The sequence below is a fragment of the Tupaia chinensis genome, unplaced genomic scaffold (assembly GCF_000334495.1).
Source record: "Tupaia chinensis unplaced genomic scaffold, TupChi_1.0 Scaffold145147_1, whole genome shotgun sequence".
In the NCBI taxonomy this organism is placed as follows: domain Eukaryota; kingdom Metazoa; phylum Chordata; class Mammalia; order Scandentia; family Tupaiidae; genus Tupaia; species Tupaia belangeri.
Genome location: NW_006205007.1, coordinates 1,349,239 through 1,370,044, shown reverse-complemented (window position 1 = coordinate 1,370,044; position 20,806 = coordinate 1,349,239). Strand labels below are relative to the sequence as shown.

The window sequence follows — 20,806 nt, the reverse complement described above, 5'->3', positions numbered from 1 at the left end:
TCCCTACACATAGGAGGGGACTTAAAAAAAACTTTGTGAAAAAAGTGGAATTAAAATACTCATTTATTTTGTTGCAAAAAATTTTTGAAATCAAACATAGTTTTTACATAATATTCATTTGTCATGAGCTTGCTGAAGACACACCATTGGTCTTTGTGTATATGTGCATATATGCATACATTTGATATGAAATGCATGTCAGACTTATAAAACTTCAATTATGTAACTCAATCAAATATTTAAAAATTCATCCTCAGATATTTCTCCTGACTTTGCACATTTAACAGTGATTTAGCTTGCTTCATTTAGCATTGAATCTTCCATATTCATCCACTTTGTATCAAATGTACAGGTCTTATTGCTTTTTATGGCTTTGTATCCCATGGTATGTATGTGCCACATTATTTCAATCCATTCATCCGTTCGATCAGTTCGTGAACCTTTGGGCTGATTCCTAGTCTTAGCAATTGTGAATGCTGCTGCTATAAACCTGGATGTACAAGTATTTTTCTGACTGTTTTCCTATTCTTTGGGTAGATACCCAGGAGTGAAATTACTGGGTCATATGGTAGTTTTATTTGTAGGTTTTTGAGGAGCTTCCACATTGTTCTCACAGTGGCTGTACTAATTTACATTCCCCAACAGTGAGGAGAGTTTCCTTTTCACCACAACCTCACCAGCATTTATCATTCTGTTTTTGTTTTGTTTTTTTAAATCTTAGCCATTCTTAAGAAATGTCATCCGTTGATGATAATATAGATGTAATATCTACAACTTGACTAATATACACCACATTCACATTGGGAAAAAACATTTTGTACATTATAAGGATGTACAGTGATTAAATGTAAATTAAATAAATAAATACATAAATTTTAAAAGAACAATAAAAAGCATGATTTAGCAATTCTAGTTCAATTTTCTCAATAAAAGCAGCTCATAGATCTCTAGAAATATAAAGTATAATAATTTCACATACTATATGTGGTATGACAGTATTCATAATGCTTACTTTAAAATCTAAAAATCAAAAGGCATGTGTATATTTTAGCAGCTAACATTATAGTACTAGATGATTTTTTCCAATTCTTCCCCAAAATTAAAGAAAATATATATAAATGTTTTTATATATCAACTTTAATATCTATACTTGAAAAATCTAATAATGCCTATTTTACTGAAATGAGTTTCTGTAAAGTTTCAGAATAGTGAAACTACAATCAATTAGGGGGTACAAACTTTGATTTTTAAAATGTTTACTGTATTGTCTGTTACTCTATAGTCTAAAAGTATACATTTCCTTTACTTTAGTTCATGATTCTTTAGGGTTTTATACTTGGGAATTAGCATAGTAATACCCAATAATATTTTTTTAAACAAAAAACATAAAGATTCAACCACATCTACTCTGAATCAGTGATTTAATCATTTAATTGAAAAAAAAAAGTTTCTTTCTCTATTATTCAAATGGCATTAAGTCATTTACCTTTGTGAAAGCTGGTATAGTTAGTTATTAATAGTACATCAAATGAGCTATACTACATGGTCTCATAATAGACATTAAAAACTTACCTAAAATGGTTGACAACATTTGTCTGACTAAGAAATGAAAGTACAAAGGACCCCGGCCTCCGATCACTCTCTCGTATAAGGTAACTGCCAGACTTTCCTGCCTGCCTGAGGCGTTCTTCTGCTATAGTTCTATCAAGTTTTCCATGATACCACCTAGAAGAAAAAAAGCAAGATATTAGAATAAAAATAGCAACCATAAAATACAATCAGTAGTTGAAAATACTAGAGGCTCTAAGTACCTATATGTAACTTAAACATTTACATTTTACTCTGAATCAATTATTCCAATTTTAATTCACTTAGTGTTTTAACCTCTTCTCAATCTTTCAAAAAGATTTGCTTATTCAGTTTTAATCTGTCCTATAAGATTAGGCTCTGTCATCTAATATATCAACCTCTTTCTACCCATCTCCCAACCTCTAGTATTACCTCTTTGTTCAACACAAACATTTGCTGCAATCAAATCCTTACTTAAAAAAATAAAGATGAACAAATGGGAAACAAATGATTAATTTACTCCTCTCTATATATTCAGAAACCAAGATTTGACATAATAAGGAATATAGAAAGTATTAGAAAATAAAATGTTTTATTCCATTTTAGTGCTTATGCCCTGAGATAGGAAAATCTATGCGGGGAGTGTGTGAGGGAGACTCTATTCTACTTTCCTACTGTAACATGAATCTGATTATTTTCTTTGATATTAAGATGATCAACTCCATGACCACACATTTGAATTCAACTTCCCAAAATTAATTAATGAACTTATGGGAGATAAACAACACAGTAGTCCCTTTCATCTTACTGCTCTTAACTATAGTCTATCTATAACTATAGTCTATCTACATATTATCAATTTATTTATTTACATGACTGACTATTAGTATTTGCCTTCAAAAGTCTCATGGATTGATATAAACACAAGCAAATAAACTAGAAATGTCATATGAGTATGGTGGTAAATCTAGACAGTAACTGTTCAGAAATACCTTTACATTTTTGATATTTTACCCTAACGTGTGACTTGAAACATTCACAAGAAAATAATAAATATCTGTATATTATTTAATTATATTATATAATACTGTGTATTATATAATACTGTATATTATAATACTGTATGTTATATAATATATAATAAGCTAATGATAATTTAAACTGTTTTACTACTATGGCTATTTCTGTAAGCTTGCTATAATGAACGTTTATTATTCTTGATCCCTTCATTTACCTAAAAATAAAACAAAAACTTAAACTTTCTCAAAGGGGTTATTTTGAGTTTTCTTCTAAAAACCAACCTACAGTTATGTGCTGCAATGAAATTTGCCAATGACAGATCACATACTACATTTGACAGACGTTTCACAGGATAATGGAGCTGAAAAATTCCTATCACCTAGTGGCATGGTAGCTAACATAAACTAACATCATAGTGCAGGACGTTGCCATTATTTGTAGTGATGCTGGTATATACAAACTTACTATGCTGCTAGTTGTATAAAGGTATTGCACACACAATTATGTATAGTACATAATACTCAAAAATAACAATGAGTGACTATTACTGATTTATTTATTCTACTATACTTTTATCATTATTTTAGAGTGTAGTGCCTCTGCTTAAAACAGCTGACTGTAAAACAGTGATAACAATACTAAATGACTATACTTTTATTTACTACATGTTTTAGAGTGTACTACCTCTACTTATACATATAACTTGAAGAATTTACTGTAAGCAGTATGCCATGTTACATTGGCAGTAGCTTCATAAATCTCCTGTTTATGTCAACTATATCATATGCCTTGAGCTTGATTTAATCTCATATTGCTTTACTCATCATAGCCTTTCCAGTGGGATGAGATACAGAGATGGAAGACAGTGATATTGATGATCCTGACTCGTGTGGCCCTAGGCTACCATATCTGTCTTAAACAAAAAAGTTTAGAAAGTAAATAAATAGAACAAATCTTGTAGAACAAGTATATAAAAAAAACTTTTGTATAGCTATATAATGTATTTGTGTTTTATGCTGTTATTACATAAAAATAAAGTTAAAATGAAAAAGCTTATAAAGTCACAGTAAGTTACGTTTAATTCATTTTTGAAGAAATATTTTTTATAAATTTGGTATAGCCTAAGTGTACAGTGTTATAAAGTCTACAGTAATATATAGTTAGGTCCTAGCTCTTCACATTCACTCATCACTGACTCACCCAGAGCAGCTTCCAGTCCTACAAGCTCCATTCATGGTTAATACCATACACTGGTGTACCACTCCTCATTTTTGTATTTTGTACTGTACCTTTTCTAGGTTTAGATACACAAATACTTAGCATTCAATACAATAAAATGGCATTTGGATTTGCAGCCTAGAACAAGAGATATATCATACAGCCTAGACGTAGAGTAGGCAATACCATCTACGTATGTTTAAGTACACTCCAGGATGTTCACACAATGATGAAATCACCTAACAAAACATTTCTCAGAACATTTCCCTGTAGTTAAATACCATGTGACTATTTAGAGGTTTGTACATAATGAAAATAAAAAACTGAATCGCAAAGTTTTATTAGAACTTAATAGGAGAAATATAACTATAAACTGCTAATACTAGAGGATGAAGGGAAAAAACAATCAGTATCGCATTCCTTGAAAATCTAGTCTTAATTCAGCCATTATGACCTTAGAGAAGATTGACGAATTTAACTTCAAAGGCTCAATTTTACTTGGTATTTTTTTGTTTTATTTATCTGAAAAGTTTAGACTAGTGACCACTAAAAGTTCCTTGAAGAATTAAAATTTAATGACATATGAAGATAAAAGTTTGAGATTTTAGGATTGAAGCTTATTTAATTATAAAAGTATATGGGACACTTATAGAATATATGAAGCTAATATATTATTTATTGCCTAAGGCAATGGAGCTATCCCATAGGACAGATTTATACATCAAACAAAGATAAAAGGATAATTTTAAGCAACTTATTTTTTGTACTTGGTATATGTTAAATATCTATTGTGTTTGAGGCAAAATGGCAAGATTAATACATTTTATTAATCACTCTCATCTTGTAATCTCACCATGAGATGATATGGAGAGGTACATAAAGCATTATGCATTACTTTTTTATAATAAATACTTGACTGAAGACTTTTATTCATGTATAAGATATATTTATTTGTGATTTTTCAAATTTTTATGTCTATGTTCTTTCTGTAAGAGTTTAGCATTAAAATGGGTAACCATTTCAAAGTAGAAGCATTAATCTAAATAAGTGCTATTTCCCGAATATTAATAATTCCCTTCCATGCCAAAAACTAAGATTCAAAACACAAATGATTATAAACTGCAATTAAATTATCCCACCATCGGCTTATAGTCATATATATAGTTGATCTGATCCTCAAAAATTGTTAGTGTTATTATATTTCAACAATATGACAAAAAAGGCTATAATGAAAAAAATGTATTAAAATTCAGAATTCCTTGAACTATTTTTATTCTTTACTTCAAATGATCAAAGTGAATCATAGTAACAAGAATGTTTTAAATATGTCTGCCCAGATACTATAAAGATACCGTTAGAGCAGAAAAAGCATTCTAATTAAACTAATAACACGAGATCTTTTTTTATAATTCTTTTATTTTATTTTATTTTATTTTATTAATTCACTTTACACCATCACAACACACAAATGAATTTTCCATCCAAAATACACTGTGCATTGGCTCAATCAAGCACATCCACATACATGTTCTCAGCAAATATTTTTCCAATTCTTAAGTCCTGCATACCTTGCCCTTTGTCTTGCCATCCCTAATTCCCCATCCCCCACCCTCTGCTATGTCCCATCTTCCTCCCCCATTGTCCCTGGCATCCATAGTTGCCCTCCATACCTTCCCCCCCACACACTCAATTATTCTGCCAATGAACTTAATTAGTCTAAATAAATCCATTAGCTAGCACAGCTGACACAAACCTACACATGTATCCAAGTCTGACCCTAGGTATAAACCCCAGTGGGTAGAATGAATATACTATAAAGTAGTACCCAGCTGTGCCCATACAGCTCGCTGCAATCATCAATGATAACATGAGATCTTTATCCTATTTTAAAAAACATGGAGATCAGAAAAAACATTAGCATTACACTACATAAAAATAAAATACATTTTAGAGACTAACTGGTGGTACACTGGTAGCACAACTGCATCCACACAGAAAAGTCCTATGTTCATGTCTGGGACTTTTCTATGCATGTAGGACATAAACACACACCCATGACCTGGGCTGGCTGAGGATGGAATGCTTCATGGAGCTCCTATAGAGGTGCCTTCTCTGCACCACCTCTGTCTTTTACAGAATAAATAAATAAATAAACTTAAATTGTTTTGTATATGACCGTCGTTTTATTGTAATCTCACAGAAATATGCAGCTAAAACAATATTTTTACAGACAAATCACTATAAATCCATTACAACATAATTTGATTTAAGTAATTCACAAATTTATATAACCTATGTAAATTTCTATAATCATTAAACATTAGCCCTTGTTTCTACTAATAAACATTTTTCCTAACTTTTCTAAAACCTAAAATCTTTCTTATAAACATAAATTTTTATCTACCAAGAGACTCAGAGTTGCTAAGGTAGCGGTCCCTCACATTAACTCCTATATTTAACTCCAATAACCAAGAAAATACAGTCTACTTTACTTTCTAAAATCTATAATATAATTCTTTTTATTTTATAATATGGAATATGGGAGCCAGTTCTAAAGCACAGTGGTAACTGTTCATAAGATGCTCAATTCCCACACTGAGACTGTGGTTCAAATCCCTGGCCCGGTTAGCCTGAAAAACACTGGGCACAGATACAAGGGCCCAAGATCTGAAAGGCTGTTGGGCTGGAGGGATTCTGGAGTGACCAGACAATGTAGAAGATACTTTGCTCAATTCAATGTGCACGTGTACATGCTCTATAATGAATAAAGAAAAAATATACATATACATATACAGAATATATTTTTCAAAATATACCCTCAACAACAAAGACATGACATGAAGTCATGAGTATAGTGGTTAAATACAGTCTTTTTTTTTTTTTTTTTTTTTTGAGAGGTTTTCGCTATAGGGCACGTGCACTCGCCAGCCAGCCAGAGAGAGACATAGAGACAGAAAGCGAGAAATCACCCCCCAGGGGGGATGGTTACGCCACAATCCCTTCTCCTCCATTCTCCTCTCGGGATCTTGGGCATGCACGCACATGCGCCCGGCGTGAGTTCTAAGCCACTGGGTCCGGGACGCGAACCGCGGTCGACCACGTGGGAGTCCAGCGACATAGCCATTCTGCTAACTGCTGTTTCCAATACAGTCTAATAGTATAGTGGTTGAACACAGAGCACTGGCAACTGGACGCCACATGGCCACCCATGGGGTTTTTTTGTTTGTTTGTTTGTTTTGAGAGATTTTCATTATAGGGCACGTGCACTCGCCAGCCAGCCAGAGAGAGACATAGAGACAGAAAGCGAGAAATCACCCCCCAGGGGGGATGGTTACGCCACAATCCCTTCTCCTCCATTCTCCTCTCGGGATCTTGGGCATGCACGCACATGCGCCCGGCGTGAGTTCTAAGCCACTGGGTCCGGGACGCGAACCGCGGTCGACCACGTGGGAGTCCAGCGACATAGCCATTCTGCTAACTGCTGTTTCCAATACAGTCTAATAGTATAGTGGTTGAACACAGAGCACTGGCAACTGGACGCCACATGGCCACCCATGGTTTGAGTCCTGGCCCTAGCAGCTTAAAAAATATGCTGGGTACATCTGTGGGCATGCCCAAAATTATGATGGGAAAGAGAAATGGGAGAAGGAAGACAAGTATACCACACTCCGTTGAGGGATGTTTTCTCTCTCTCTTTATTTCTCTCTAGCAAGCAAGCATACACCTTGGTATTTACAAAACAAGTAAGTAAATAAGTAGACAGAACATTCTCCAAGAGTGGACATCTTCTTAGTTGATATTTGTCTAAGGTATTCCATTTAAAAAAATAAGTTATAATTTCTGCCTCAATAAACAGTTATAATAGCAGCATTACAAAGAAATGAAAAAAAATATTTAATCAACCCTATGATTGCTCTAAGTCTTGACAATCAAAGACTCATTGTATCTCTTTAAGGGTGGCTTTCCTAGTGACTGCTTTCAAATAATTTTTTTTAAAAAAGAAATTCAACTGGAATCTGAACTATTTCAAAGGAACACAGGCATAAATGTATTATTAGGAGTATGAGGACATTTCGGTATAATATGAGGTTATTATATAATGAAGGGCTCTACATTAAGTTTATACATCTGCTTATATTTGTAGCAGTTATAACTCACTGACTGTACCTGGCATAGAGCAATATTTAGTTTAAAAGGTATTTGCTAAATGAAGGAAGAAATGTTGAATCATAAGACATAATGTTGGAAAAGACCTTAGATGTCATCTAGATTGACCAACTACTTGCAGTGTAATAAATAATCTCTTATTCAATGTTCACATAGAAATTTTGACCTTTGAAGTCTGAAAAACCTGAAAAATCTGAAAAATACCATAAATTGATAGAACACAAAAGATGATTTATGACGACACTCTCTAAACTTCTTCAAAAGAGACTAAAGTAGGACTGACAGAGGAGCAAAACTTATCAGAAACCCAAGAATTATCAGAAATCTTTTCCACAGCTATGTACATTTGTATATTACCATCACTTGTAAATATGGAAAATAATCTCTGTCTCAACTTCAGAATAAATTAAATGCTTGTCCTAACTCCTCTAAAGAAAAATACCAAAATACAAATGGCTACATTAGCCATATAGTATAGGAATTGGAGTAAAGACTTGGGAGTCACTGCCTTCCAGTGAATTCTAGCTCTTCTATATAAATGAGCTAATGTAGGCAAATTACTTAATCTCTGATCTTCAGTTTCCTCATGTGGAATATAATAGCAATGCCTATACCTCTAGAAAGTTAGCTTGACATTATCATTAAATGAGCTAACAGGGCTGGCCCTGTAAAGAGCACTGGGTAGGCACCATGCAGAGGAAGCCAAATCTCACACAGCTGTCTAGGGCTTGCATCCCAGCCCCACTAGCTTGAAAAACAGGATCCTGATGGGATAAAGCAATGGAGGAAAATAAAATATAGTGATGCTGGTAAACTCTTTTCTTTCCTCTCTCCCTCTCTTTCTTTTGCATATGTATGTGTCCTCTGGCATTTAAAAAAAAAAAGGCAGTAACACATATAAAGTTGCTTGGAAAGTATTTAGCAGATAGCAAGAGCCCAGTAAATATTAGCTCAGTTAATATTAAGACAATATCAAGGGGGAATGGTGTGTACTAAAAGGTTTATAGAACTGACTAATACAATTTCATCAATGAAGTTTCAAATTTTATGACCACTGCATAATGAGCGATCACTATGTAAATAATCTAAGCCCCAATTATCTATCCATTTTACTACCTTGTTTACCTTCTATCTATTTAATTTTGGAAAGAGAACTGGAGAAGCCAAGTTTTGTTTCTCTAAGGCATTGACTTAGGAGGAAATGTGTTTCTCCAAACTTTTTTTGAACACTATATGTCATACATATGAATCAGGGCTGCAGGTGCCATAAACTAGAAATTTTTCTATTTATCATGTCAATTCTAGAAGGAAACCCTTAAACGGACCCAAATTCTTTTCCCAATGTGTACATATTCTTTAGGGGTATTTAAGACACTGTGATTTAAATTTACCTAAAAACTAGCATCAATAGGCTTTCTTTTTCTAAAAAAGGAAAAGTAAAAAGTTGTTCCTGGCAGATCACTTTTGCTTTCCATCACGTTCTTCCTTTTAGTTACATCAGTGGCAGGCACAAAGGTTCTCATAGAAAAACATCCATGCAGAAATCCCGTAGCCAGGAAATCTCTTATCACCTGAAGTATTTGCAGCTCTGTGTGTGCCTGATCATACTTCAAACTTCTGAAGTTTTTCTATAGCTCTCAAAACACTAATCAGATTTTCTTATACAATGCTGATTTTCTGAATTTAAATTGGTTATGTCAGGCTGTTATATACAGTATACTTTTGCTAAGGCTATCAATCTCCTGAAGCTCCCATTACTTCCTTTTAATATACATAGCTGTTAAGAAAAATAAATTGACTTGTTAAAGTGAAGGAGAAAGTAAAGAAATTCATATACTAAGTGACTTTATTCTATCTTTTTTTCATATTAAGCACAGAGACTAAAGTTTGGTCACTGTCATAAATTCACTTGAACAAGCATTAGACTAAGGAAGTAAGTGTAATAACCTTTAGACCAACTGTGTATTACTTAAATTCAAGAAAAAACATTTCAGTGTATATGCTGGATATTCTTGGGTATAGTTGGTTGGTGGTTGTTTTTAGAGAGATTTTTGCTACAGGGTGCATGTGCTCGCCATAAAAACAAAGAAACAGAGATACAGAAAACAAGAAATCACCCCCCAAAGGGGGATGGCATGCCACAATCCCTTCTCCTCTATTCTCCTCTTGATATTTTGGGCATGCACATACATGTGCCTGGCGTTGAGTTTCAAGCCACTAGGTCTGGGACTCAATCCGCGGCCCACTATGTGGTAGTCCAATGACATCTCCTGGTTCAATACTTAGGTATAGTATGTTCAGGCAAATATCGAGAGTGTGTAGGTATGGTGCATGCCTAATAATGGGCCCCAATGGAGATGCAACAGACTCACACAAAAATTGTCGCTGATTTATGACAATAATGAACCTGGAAAAAAAAGTGGTTTTTAGTTGATGAAAATAGGTCAAATCGATATCCACATTCTAAAAAAAAGAATCAACCACTTCTTTGCTCCATAAACAAAAATCAATTCCACATGTGTTACATCTAAAAGTGAAAAATAAAACATAAAAAAAGGGCAAATATATTCATATCCTTAATATAAGAACTTTTGAGCCATCATGACCTACCCGAAGCAGCATCACTGCCACATTTGGGGGCTTGGGGTCTCTCTCTTGCAACACAAACACCTTTCAGCAAAAGAAATGAAGGAAGGAAGAAACAAATGAATGAAGGAGTGAAGGAACAAAGGAAGGAAGGAAAGAGAAAACAAGGAAAAGAAAACATCAATAAAAAAAAATGAAATGCCCATCAAAAAAAAAAAAAAAACGCAAAAAGAGAGTGATAAAGCAAGGTGCAAAATTGAAGATATCTTGTCCATCAAAGGACTCAGAGCCAGGAGAAAAAAAAATCAAATCAATAATAGGGCGGTGGGGGGGAAGACAAGTCAATAGAAAAATGGAAAAATGTCTTGAACAGCTATTTTATGAAAGAGGTTATCCAAAAGGCCAATAAACATTTGAAAAGATCCATGCCCTTGTTAGTCATCACCATCAGAAAAATTAATAAACCACAAGGCTATTTCAACATCCACCTACAAAAATCACTACAATAAAATGGATAAACAATACCCACATTGGTGAGAATGGGTAGCAACCAGAATTCTCACACACTGCCACTCAAAATGTAAATTAGTACCAACACTGAACTTTTTAGCACTATCTGCCATCAATAAACATCCCAAGATCAGCAATTCTAACTGTAGATATATAACTACCATAAATAAAAATGTATGTTCATGGAAAATCATTACAAGAAAATTCATAGTAATTCTATTTATAATAGACAAAACTAAATACAACCTAATTGTTATGTCCATTGCTGGTGGAAAAGATATATACACTGTGGTATAGTTACAAAGTAACACTACAACCAACAAAAATTAGTAAAATGGTACTATTTGCAACATGGATAAGTCTCATAAATGTAATAAAGTTAACAATGTAACACACAAAAGAACATATATTACATGATTCAATTTATATAAAATTCCAAAAGTCCAAAATAGTGTATGATATGTAAGAAATCAGGTGCTAGCCCCATTGCTCAGCAATGAAGTCAGATCCCATATGTCCAACTGTGGTTTAAACTCTAGCCATGACAACTTCAAAAACATACCAGGCATATGTACAAGTAAGACCAAATTCCTGTAGTATAAGGAGAAAGAGGGGCTGGCAGGGGGCTTGGTGGTTAAGAGCGTTGGAATCCCACATAGCTCACCATGGTTCAAGTCCTGAACCTGGCAGCTTTTTCTCTCTCTCTCATTAAATTAAAATAAATAAATAAATGGATAAATAAAGTTAAATTAAAACAAACAAACAAAAAAACAACTCTGGAGCTAGGCTACCTGGATCCAGGTTTTTTGTTTAAAATTAAAAAAGAAATAGAGAAAAAAAGGACAGCACCAGACCCCCATACCATTGGGAGGTTCTTCCTGTCTGTCACTCACTTGCTTGCTCACTCTCACATCAGTGCTCAAACCCTCTGGCAATCAAAAGAAAAAGAAATTAGGATTTTGTTTGCTCTTGGGCAAGATGGACTGGGAGATAGCAGAAAGGACATATAGGCTACTGGTATTAGATCTTTTTTTAGGTTTAAGTATGGATTACATAGGTAAATCCACTTATTAAAATGCACTAAGTTGAACACATAGTACTATGCTTTATGTATTGTTACACTTTAATAAAAAGCACATATAAGTTAGAAAACAAATAAATAAATAAAAATAAAAATAAAAACATAGGGCTGGCCCCATGGCTAAGTGCTTATGAAAGCCAGATCCCACATGGCCAACCATGGTTCGAAAAAACATGCCAGGGGGAACCAGCAGTTAGCGTAATGGCTATGTCGCTTGACTCCCACATAGTCGGCTGCAGTTCGCGTCCCGGACCCGGTGGCTTAGAACTCACGCCGGGCGCGTGTGCGTGCGCGCCCAAGATCCCGAGAGGAGAACGGAGGAGAAGGGATTGCAGCGTGACCATCCCCCGTGGGGGGTGATTTCTCGCTTTCTGTCTCTGTCTCTCTCTGTCTGGCGAGTGAACGTGCCTTATTGTGAAAATCTCTCCCCCCCCAAAAAAAAAACATGCCAGGCATGTGCACATTATATGCTCAAAATCCTAACAAGAAGGAGAAATGGAAAAGAAGGGATTGTGGTGTGACCGGCCCCATGGGAGGGTTTTCTCTTCCCCACCCACTCAGTCTTCAGCAAGTGCACACACACTCATTACAGTACATTGTCCAGCTGCTGCACTCACCCTCACTGATTTCATTATCTTGAATTTAATCTTCCTTAACCCCAATACTGCCAAATGTCTGTATAGGCCAAGACTGTGATAACCTTTCCAAATTCATTGTTTTGCTCAACAACCTCAGACTCTGTGGTCAGTACTAGTAGCTGAGACAATGAATGACAAGAGAGCCAGGTCTGAGTCCTTTCTCATCATTAGTCATAGATTTCCTATGACTAACACCTTATGCCCAGTGAGGACCATGATATGATGGGAATCTATGTTCCTGCTTCTTTGGCAAGGATTTTAAAAATTATTTATTTTTTAAATTTACATTTAATCATTATACATCTTTATAGCATATGACATTGGGTTCTCAAAGCATAAATACATTGGATATCAAGCAAGTCAAAGATAATACTTTACACAGTAACTTTCCATCCTTGTGTCATGTTTTTCTTGCTGTTTATTTAATTTTATTATTTTTCTTATTTTACATTTTTTTCCACATTTTATTGAGTCACAAAATATCTTAAACTAAAACTATGGACAAAGCTAGAATCTAGTTACAAGTGCACTGTACTACCTCTCAGGATTGTGTTAAGATTTTTTTGGGGGGGAGAGGTTTTTGCCATAGGGTGCGTGCACTCGCTAGACAGACAGACAAAGACAGAGACAGAAAGCAAGAAATCACCCCCTAGGAGGGACGGCCACGCCGCAATCCCTTCTCCTCCATTCTCCTCTTGGGATCTTGGGCACGCACGCACACGTGCCCGACATGAGTTTTAAGCCACTGGGTCCGGGACTCAAACTGGCGCCGACTACTTGGGAGTGCAGTGACACATTATGCTAACTGCTGGTCCCAGGATTTTTTTTTTTTTTTTTTTTGGATTTTCACTGTAGGGCGCGTGCGCTCGCCAGACAGACAGAGAGAGACATAGAGACAGAAAGCGAGAAATCACCCTCCAGGGGGGATGGTCACACCGCAATCCCTTCTCCTCCATTCTCCTCTCGGGATCTTGGGCATGCACGCACACGCGCCCGGCGTGAGTTTTAAGCCACCGGGTCCGGGACACGAACTGCGGTCGACTACGTGGGAGGCCAGCGACATAGCCATTACGCTAACTGCTGGTTCCCTGGTCCCAGGATTTTGACACCATTTTTTACCTTCTCTGTTCATTAAATAGTTATGAAATACTTCATATCCAGCATTTTAAAACTTTCAATATTTTTAAAAATCTGGATACTTTAGTTTCTCTTCATATAAAATGTTCCTCCATATGCAATTATTATAGGCACTATTTTATGGCATATTTCCTTAGAGCAAAGCAATCAGAATTCTACATATTATCTGAAAAATAACCCCAAATTTTTCTATCACATTTCTGTCATTAAAAAGTAGGATAAGCTGGAGCCAGCAGGTGATGTAGTGATTAAGACACTGGACTCTCATATGGCTGACCACAGTTGCAGTCTTCGTTTCAGTAACTTAAAAGATCACGCTGGGTGTATGTGCGCACAAAATCTCAGGAGGAGAATGTAAAAGGGGCTGCAGCATGGCCATCTCCCCATGGGGTGATTTGTCACTTTCCCTCCTACTGTCTCTTTCTGCTTCTCTCCAATAGGTGAAGGCATCCTATGGCAAAAACCTTTTTAAAAAAATAATTTTAAAAATGTAGGATAAACGTTCCAGCAAAGGATGCTGCTTCTTATCCCTCTAAATCTTAATAAGCAACACTAAAACACCACTTTCTTCTTGCTTTATCAGTCCTCTCATCCTGACTACATATTGCTTCTCATAATGTAGTATTTATTAAGTTTCTCAAAACATGCTCTGCAAAGAGAAAAAAAAATACAAGAAAACAACTAACTTCTTCACATTGCTGTCTCTGTATGCTAATATTCCATTCATTTACATACCTGATTCATTTATTCTTTCAACATTTATATAGGTCTCTGATTCCTGTGACAATTCATGTCAATATCACATACCACCAAAGGTAGGGTGTTAAATATTCCTATTCTTCTGTGGGAATCACATACAATGCTCACTTCAACACATATACTAAAAATTGGAATGATACAGAGAAGATGAGCCCAGCCCCCTGCACAAGGATGACACACAAATTTGTGAAATACTCTGTATTTTTAGGTACACTTAATCACACACACACACACACACACACACACACACACACACGATTAACAATGTGAGGTAATGGCTATTTTAATTCACTTGACTATAGTAATTACTTCACTCTGTATATATGCAGCAATATGTAGTCAGGATGAGAGGACTGATAAAGCAAGAAGAAAGTGGTGTTTTAGTGTTGCTTATTAAGATTTAGAGAGATAAAAGGAAGTATCCTTGGAGAGTTTATCTTACTTTTTTTTTATCTTAGATAAAAAAAAAACAAAAAGAACCATTTACAAACTTCATATATAAGTATTCTACTGCAGCCTTTTTGATAGTTACAAAACATCAACATCACTGTTCATTAGAAATGGAGAAATATGGAGCCAGCAGATGACATGGTAGTTAAGACACTGGACTTCCACTTAGCAAACTCAGGTTTGAGTCCCAGACCTGGCAGATTACTTCCTCACTTTCCTTTTGTCTTTTTCTCTTTCTCTTTTTTTTCTCTCTCTCTTAAGCCTGTGCCCTACAGCAAAATTCAAAAATAATAAAATAGTAACAATAATAAAAATACTTCTTTTTAAAAAAAAGGAGAAATGTTACTACATTTCACAAAAGAAAACACTGAATCATGAGTAACTGAAATAACTTTTCCAATATAGTGATTCACTAACAGCATTAAAACCACAAACTCAGGTTTTCCAGGGTCTGAACTATAGGTTATTTTCATACATTACTTCCACCATATGTACCAGGAAGATAGAAATGTAGCTGTGCACTAAACGTGCTCTGCAAAGAATTTTATTGAGCATGTTAGTTTAAGGTAAGTACAGTTAAACAACAAAAGTTTACTAAAGACCCTCAGGACTCCTGGATTCCAAAGAGCAGAGACTCCAAATGCAAAAGTTTCTAAATTATTTAACTGTCAAAAGGTGACAGAAAACCAATTATTTTAAATGAACTATGCAGTACACAATTTGGGCAGTGCTGTGAAATGTTTATGAAACAGTTGATACTTGTTAACTGGCTAATAATATTCTCTACTTGTTTAAAACTGCTTTCTTTTGATAAAATGTTTACCTTCATTCTCTAGGTTTTTATTATATATACCAAGAAATACTGAAAACACATCACTTTCAGGAATACTGAAGTAAAAACAAGAAACCCAAACTCAATGACTGTTTAAAGATATCTAAACATTTACTATTAAAAACTGAAATACTGAGCCAGCAGGTAGCATTATACTTCCACATGGCCAACTGCAGTTCAAGTCCTGGGCCCGGTAGTTTGAAAATCACAGTGTGGGTGTGCATAATGCCCGAAGTCCTTAGAGAAGAATGGAGGAGAAGGGATTGTGGTGCAGCCATTGCTACTGGTGGATGACTTCTCACTTTCCCTCTCTCTGACTCTCTCCAGAAAGCACAAATGCCCTATGGCAAAACAAAAAAACTAAAAACAAACACACAAATAAATATCATCTCTCAAAACTGTATTTTTGGGAACCAGCAGTTAGCGTAATGGCTATGTTGCTGGACTCCCACGTAAACGACCGTGGTTTGCGTCTGGACCCGGTGGCTTAAAACTCACGCCGGGTGTATGTGCGTGCGTGCCCAAGATCCCGAGAGGAGAATGGAGGAGAAGGGATTCCGGTGTGACTACCCTCCACCCCCTGGGGGGTGATTTCTCGCTTTCTGTCTCTATGTCTCTCTCTGTCTGTCTGGCGAGCGCACGCGCCCTATAGCAAAAACCTGTCCAAAAAAAAAAATTGTATTTTTGTCTTTTTTGTAAGAAACTGCTCTCCGGGATCAGTAGATAACATAATGGTTACATGGCAGGACTCCCACGCAAGTGACCAAGGTTCAAGTCCCAGATCTGGTAGATTAAAACTCACGCTGGACAAATGTGCGAGTGTGCCTAAGTTCCTGAGAGAAGAACAGAGGAGAAGGGATTGTGATGTGGCCATTCCCCCCTGGGGAGTGATTTCTCACCTTCTGTCTGTCTCTGTTTCTCCAGCAAGTGCACATCCATATAGCAAAAGTCTCTCTTAATAATAATAATAATAATAATAGAGGGAAAAAACAGAGTAAGCATCGGAATCAGATATGGCAGAGATCTGGAATTATCAGAATGGAATAAAAAAACTATTATTAAAATGCTAAGTGCTTTAATGAAAAGGGCAGACAACATGCAAATACATGAATAATGCAAGCAGAGGGGGGAAATCCTGAGAAAGAATAAAAAAGAAATATCAGAAATCAAAAACACAGTAACAAAAATAAAGAATGCCTTTTCTAGGCTCATTGTAGACTAGACACAGGTGAGGAAAGAATTTCTGAGCTTAAGGATAGGACAATAGAAACTACTTACAAAACTAGAAAGCAAAGAGAAAAAGACTGGGTGGGGTAGGGGTCTGAGAAACAACAGGCCATTCAAGAACTGTGTGACAACTACAAAGGGTGAAACTTACATGAACAAAGGCTGAATATTTCCCCAAGATTAATGTTAGACATCAACCTGCAGATAAATGAAAACTTAGAGAACACTAAGCAAGATAAATGCCCACCCCAAAAGAACCATTCCCCCTTATGCTTATCATATTTAAGTTGTAAAATATCAAAGATAAACTTAAAAATCCTAAAAGACAACAGAGACAAATAACAATAATAATAATGTACTTATAGAGGCATAAAGAATTCCACTGAACTTCTCAGAAACTATGCAAACAAGAGGAAAATGAAGTGAAATATTTCAAGTGCTGAGAGAAGAATAACCTAAAATTAAATCTGTCCTACAAAAATAACCTTCAAAAGTGAAAGGGAAATAAAGACACTGCTATAGTGTGAATGTCCCCCATAATTCATTTATTGGGACTTGGTTATATTGTATAGGTGTTAGAAAACCTAATCCTTTGATAATATCCCAGTGTAGAGCCTCTAGGTGTGGTACAGCCACTAGAGAGGGACTCCTAATACTGAGTAGAGGTGTGTTTATAAAAGAAAAAAGGAGACCAGAAAAGACAGAAAACTTACAAACAGCTGCCCTACTCAAGATCCTGCCCTGGGTCCAATAGGTGGTGCTGGATTCCCACATTGCAGAACATGGTTAGAATCCTGGACCTTGAAGGCTTGTCTCTTCACTTTCTCTCTCTCTCTCTCTCTGTCTCTGGTCAAATTTAAAAAAATGGTAATAGCAAATGGAATTAAATAAATACATAATTCCTTATTAAAAAAAAAAAGTTCCTGCCCTCTAACATACTATAGTTCACCAGAAACTGACCCGTGGACCCTGAACCTCCAAATCATGAATTGAATAAACTTGTTTCTTTATCAATTAACCCCATCTCATGCATTTCTGTACACAATTCGGTAAAATAGATATTCTCAGACAAACAAAAATTGAAGAATTGGTGCCGACAGACCTACTTTGCAAAAAATGTCTGAAGTTCATAAGACAAAAGGAAAATTATATGTTCCGGAAACTTAGATCTACATAAAGACAAGGAGAACAAAGAGCAAATAAGTGAAGGTAAAATAAAAATATTCTTCTTTTTCTTTTTTAAGTTTTGCTATAGGGCATGTACACTTGCCAGAGAGACAGAGACAGAGAGAGACAGAGAGAGAAGGAAAGTGAGCAATCACCCCTCACAGGCAACAGCCACGTTGCAATCCCTTCTCCTCCAGTTTCCTCTTTTGGGCACACAAGCACATGTGCCCAGCATGATTCACTTCCATCTGGCCCAAAACTTATTTTTCTTATTCTTAATTGAGCTAACAGGTATGAGTTTGCTCAAAAGAATGGCAAAAATATGTTCAATCATGTATACTTATATATAAATGAATAAATGATAGAAGAAATCAGAAATGTTTTAAAGTACTTAATTACTCACAGAACAATAAAGTATTATTTGAGAATGGAGTTGTGTAAGTTGTACATGTATACTGGAAACACTAAAAAAAGTTAAAGAACTAAAATTAATTTGCTTAAAGGCCAGCAGGTGGCATAGTGGTTTAGGCTCTGGACTTGCACATGGATGACTGCACTTTAAGCCACACTAGTGGCTTGAATATCACACTGGGCCTGTGTGCATATGCATGCCCAAAATCCCAAAAGAGAATGGAGGAGAAGCGGCTACAGCATGGTCATCTTTCCTAGGGAGTGATATCTCACTTTCCCTTTCCCTTTCTCTCCCTCCTTCTCTCCCTCTGTCTCTGACAAGTGCACACACCCCCAAAAAACGAATTGCTAAAAAAATGTGAGAGAAAATGGAATACTGTAAAATGTTCAACAGAAAGTTTAAAAGAATTAAAAAAAAAAAAAAAAAGGAAGACACAAATAGTTACAAAGACAAGGGCAACAGGGTCAGACAATGACACAGCTGTAAGACAAAACTTTGCAAAGCTGACCTACAAAGGAAGGTTCTGGGTTTGCATCTTAGAGACCTCCCTGAACATACTGATGTGCCAGTGCTCACATTCTGTAGCTGGCTAACAGAGGGAACAGACTGCAGAATAAAGACCCTGCTGAGAGAGGGCCCTTTAAGTCTTTCTTTCTCTGCCTCTATCACTCTATCACTCACTGAAGAAAGACCTTTAAAAAAAAAAAGGCAAACAAATAGAAACCAGTAATAAATTCAATAGTTATTAATCTAACTATATCTATAATGGCTACAAATGTCAGTAAAGTTGTATATCACTTAAGGATGGGACTAGGTTCTCAAAAATGCATTGTTAAGCAATTTCACTGTTCTGGGAATATCATCATAGTGTGTAAGTACACAAACCTAGCTGATAGAGCCTACTACACACCTAGGCTTTATGGTATAGCCTATATGCTTTTTATGGGACCACAGTCACATATGTGGTCTGTTGTTCACCAAAACATCTTCATATAGTACAAGACTGTAGTCTAAATATACCCATAAAAAAAAAAAAAAGACTGTCAGAGTGGTTCTAAAATAAGACCCAACTATTGAGTCATTGGCAAAGTCATGATGAATTTTTACATTGAAAAATATGTCATAATTTTCTCGACAACCTAATACATGAACATGACATTTATTTTAAATATAAACACACATACACAAAAGCAAAAGGCTGGAGAAAAATAATACTAATCAAAAATAAGCAAGAATAGCTATAATAATTCAGATACAACAGACTTCAGAGCAAGAAGTTGTGAGGGGTAAAGAAGGCATTACAAAATATAGAGATTAATACTCTAAGACATACCAATCCTTAATGTGTTAAGTGCCTAACAATAGAGAGTAAAAAATACATGAAGAAAGACCAGCAGATGGCATAATGGTTATGCTGTTGGACTTCCACATAGTTGACTATGGTTTGATTCCCAGACTCGACAGTTTAAAACTCACGCCGGGCATGTGTGCATGCATGCCCAAAATCCTGAGAGAGAGTAAAGGAAAAGGGATTGCAGCGTGGCCATGCCCTAGGAAGGGGGGGGAGGGATTTCTCACTTTGTGACTCTCTCTGTCTCTATACCAAGTGCACATGCCCTATAGCAAAAATCTCTCTCTTAGAAAAAAATAATACATGAGAAAAAAACAGAACTGCAAGAAATATGAGTGCACTACTACAGGTAGGACTTCAACATGCCTATATCAGAAATGCACAGATCCAGAAGGAAGAAAATCAGGAAGAATGTAGCAGAACTCATTACCATTAATCATCTGGATATAAATGACACTATAACCTATTTCATCCAACGACAGCATAATATACATTCTTTTCCAGCTCACATGAAACACTAATAAATGTCACCTTCCAAACCATATAACACACCTTAACAAATATACACATATAGAAATCATGTAATGTGTGCTCTTCAGAGCACAACAGAATTCAACTTAAGTCAATAACAAAAACATAGCTGGAAAATCCTGAAACACATGGAGACTGTACAGCACCCTTC

At 35.7% G+C, this 20,806-nt stretch overlaps 1 protein-coding gene and 1 non-coding gene across 2 annotated transcripts in view; one reads left to right on the top strand and one right to left on the bottom strand.

The window, feature by feature from the left end:
• RASA1 (RAS p21 protein activator 1) overlaps positions 1–20,806 on the bottom strand; it is a gene marked incomplete in the record, with an annotated part of 120,605 nt that overhangs the window by 77,137 nt on the left and 22,662 nt on the right. The window contains 1 exon segment of the mRNA XM_014583926.2: positions 1,573–1,725. Within this exon segment, the coding sequence (XP_014439412.1) occupies positions 1,573–1,725 (153 nt within the window).
• On the top strand, positions 14,786–14,891 carry LOC114005989 (U6 spliceosomal RNA). Its single transcript, XR_003547767.1, has one exon. It is a non-coding gene; the product is annotated as a U6 spliceosomal RNA (small nuclear RNA).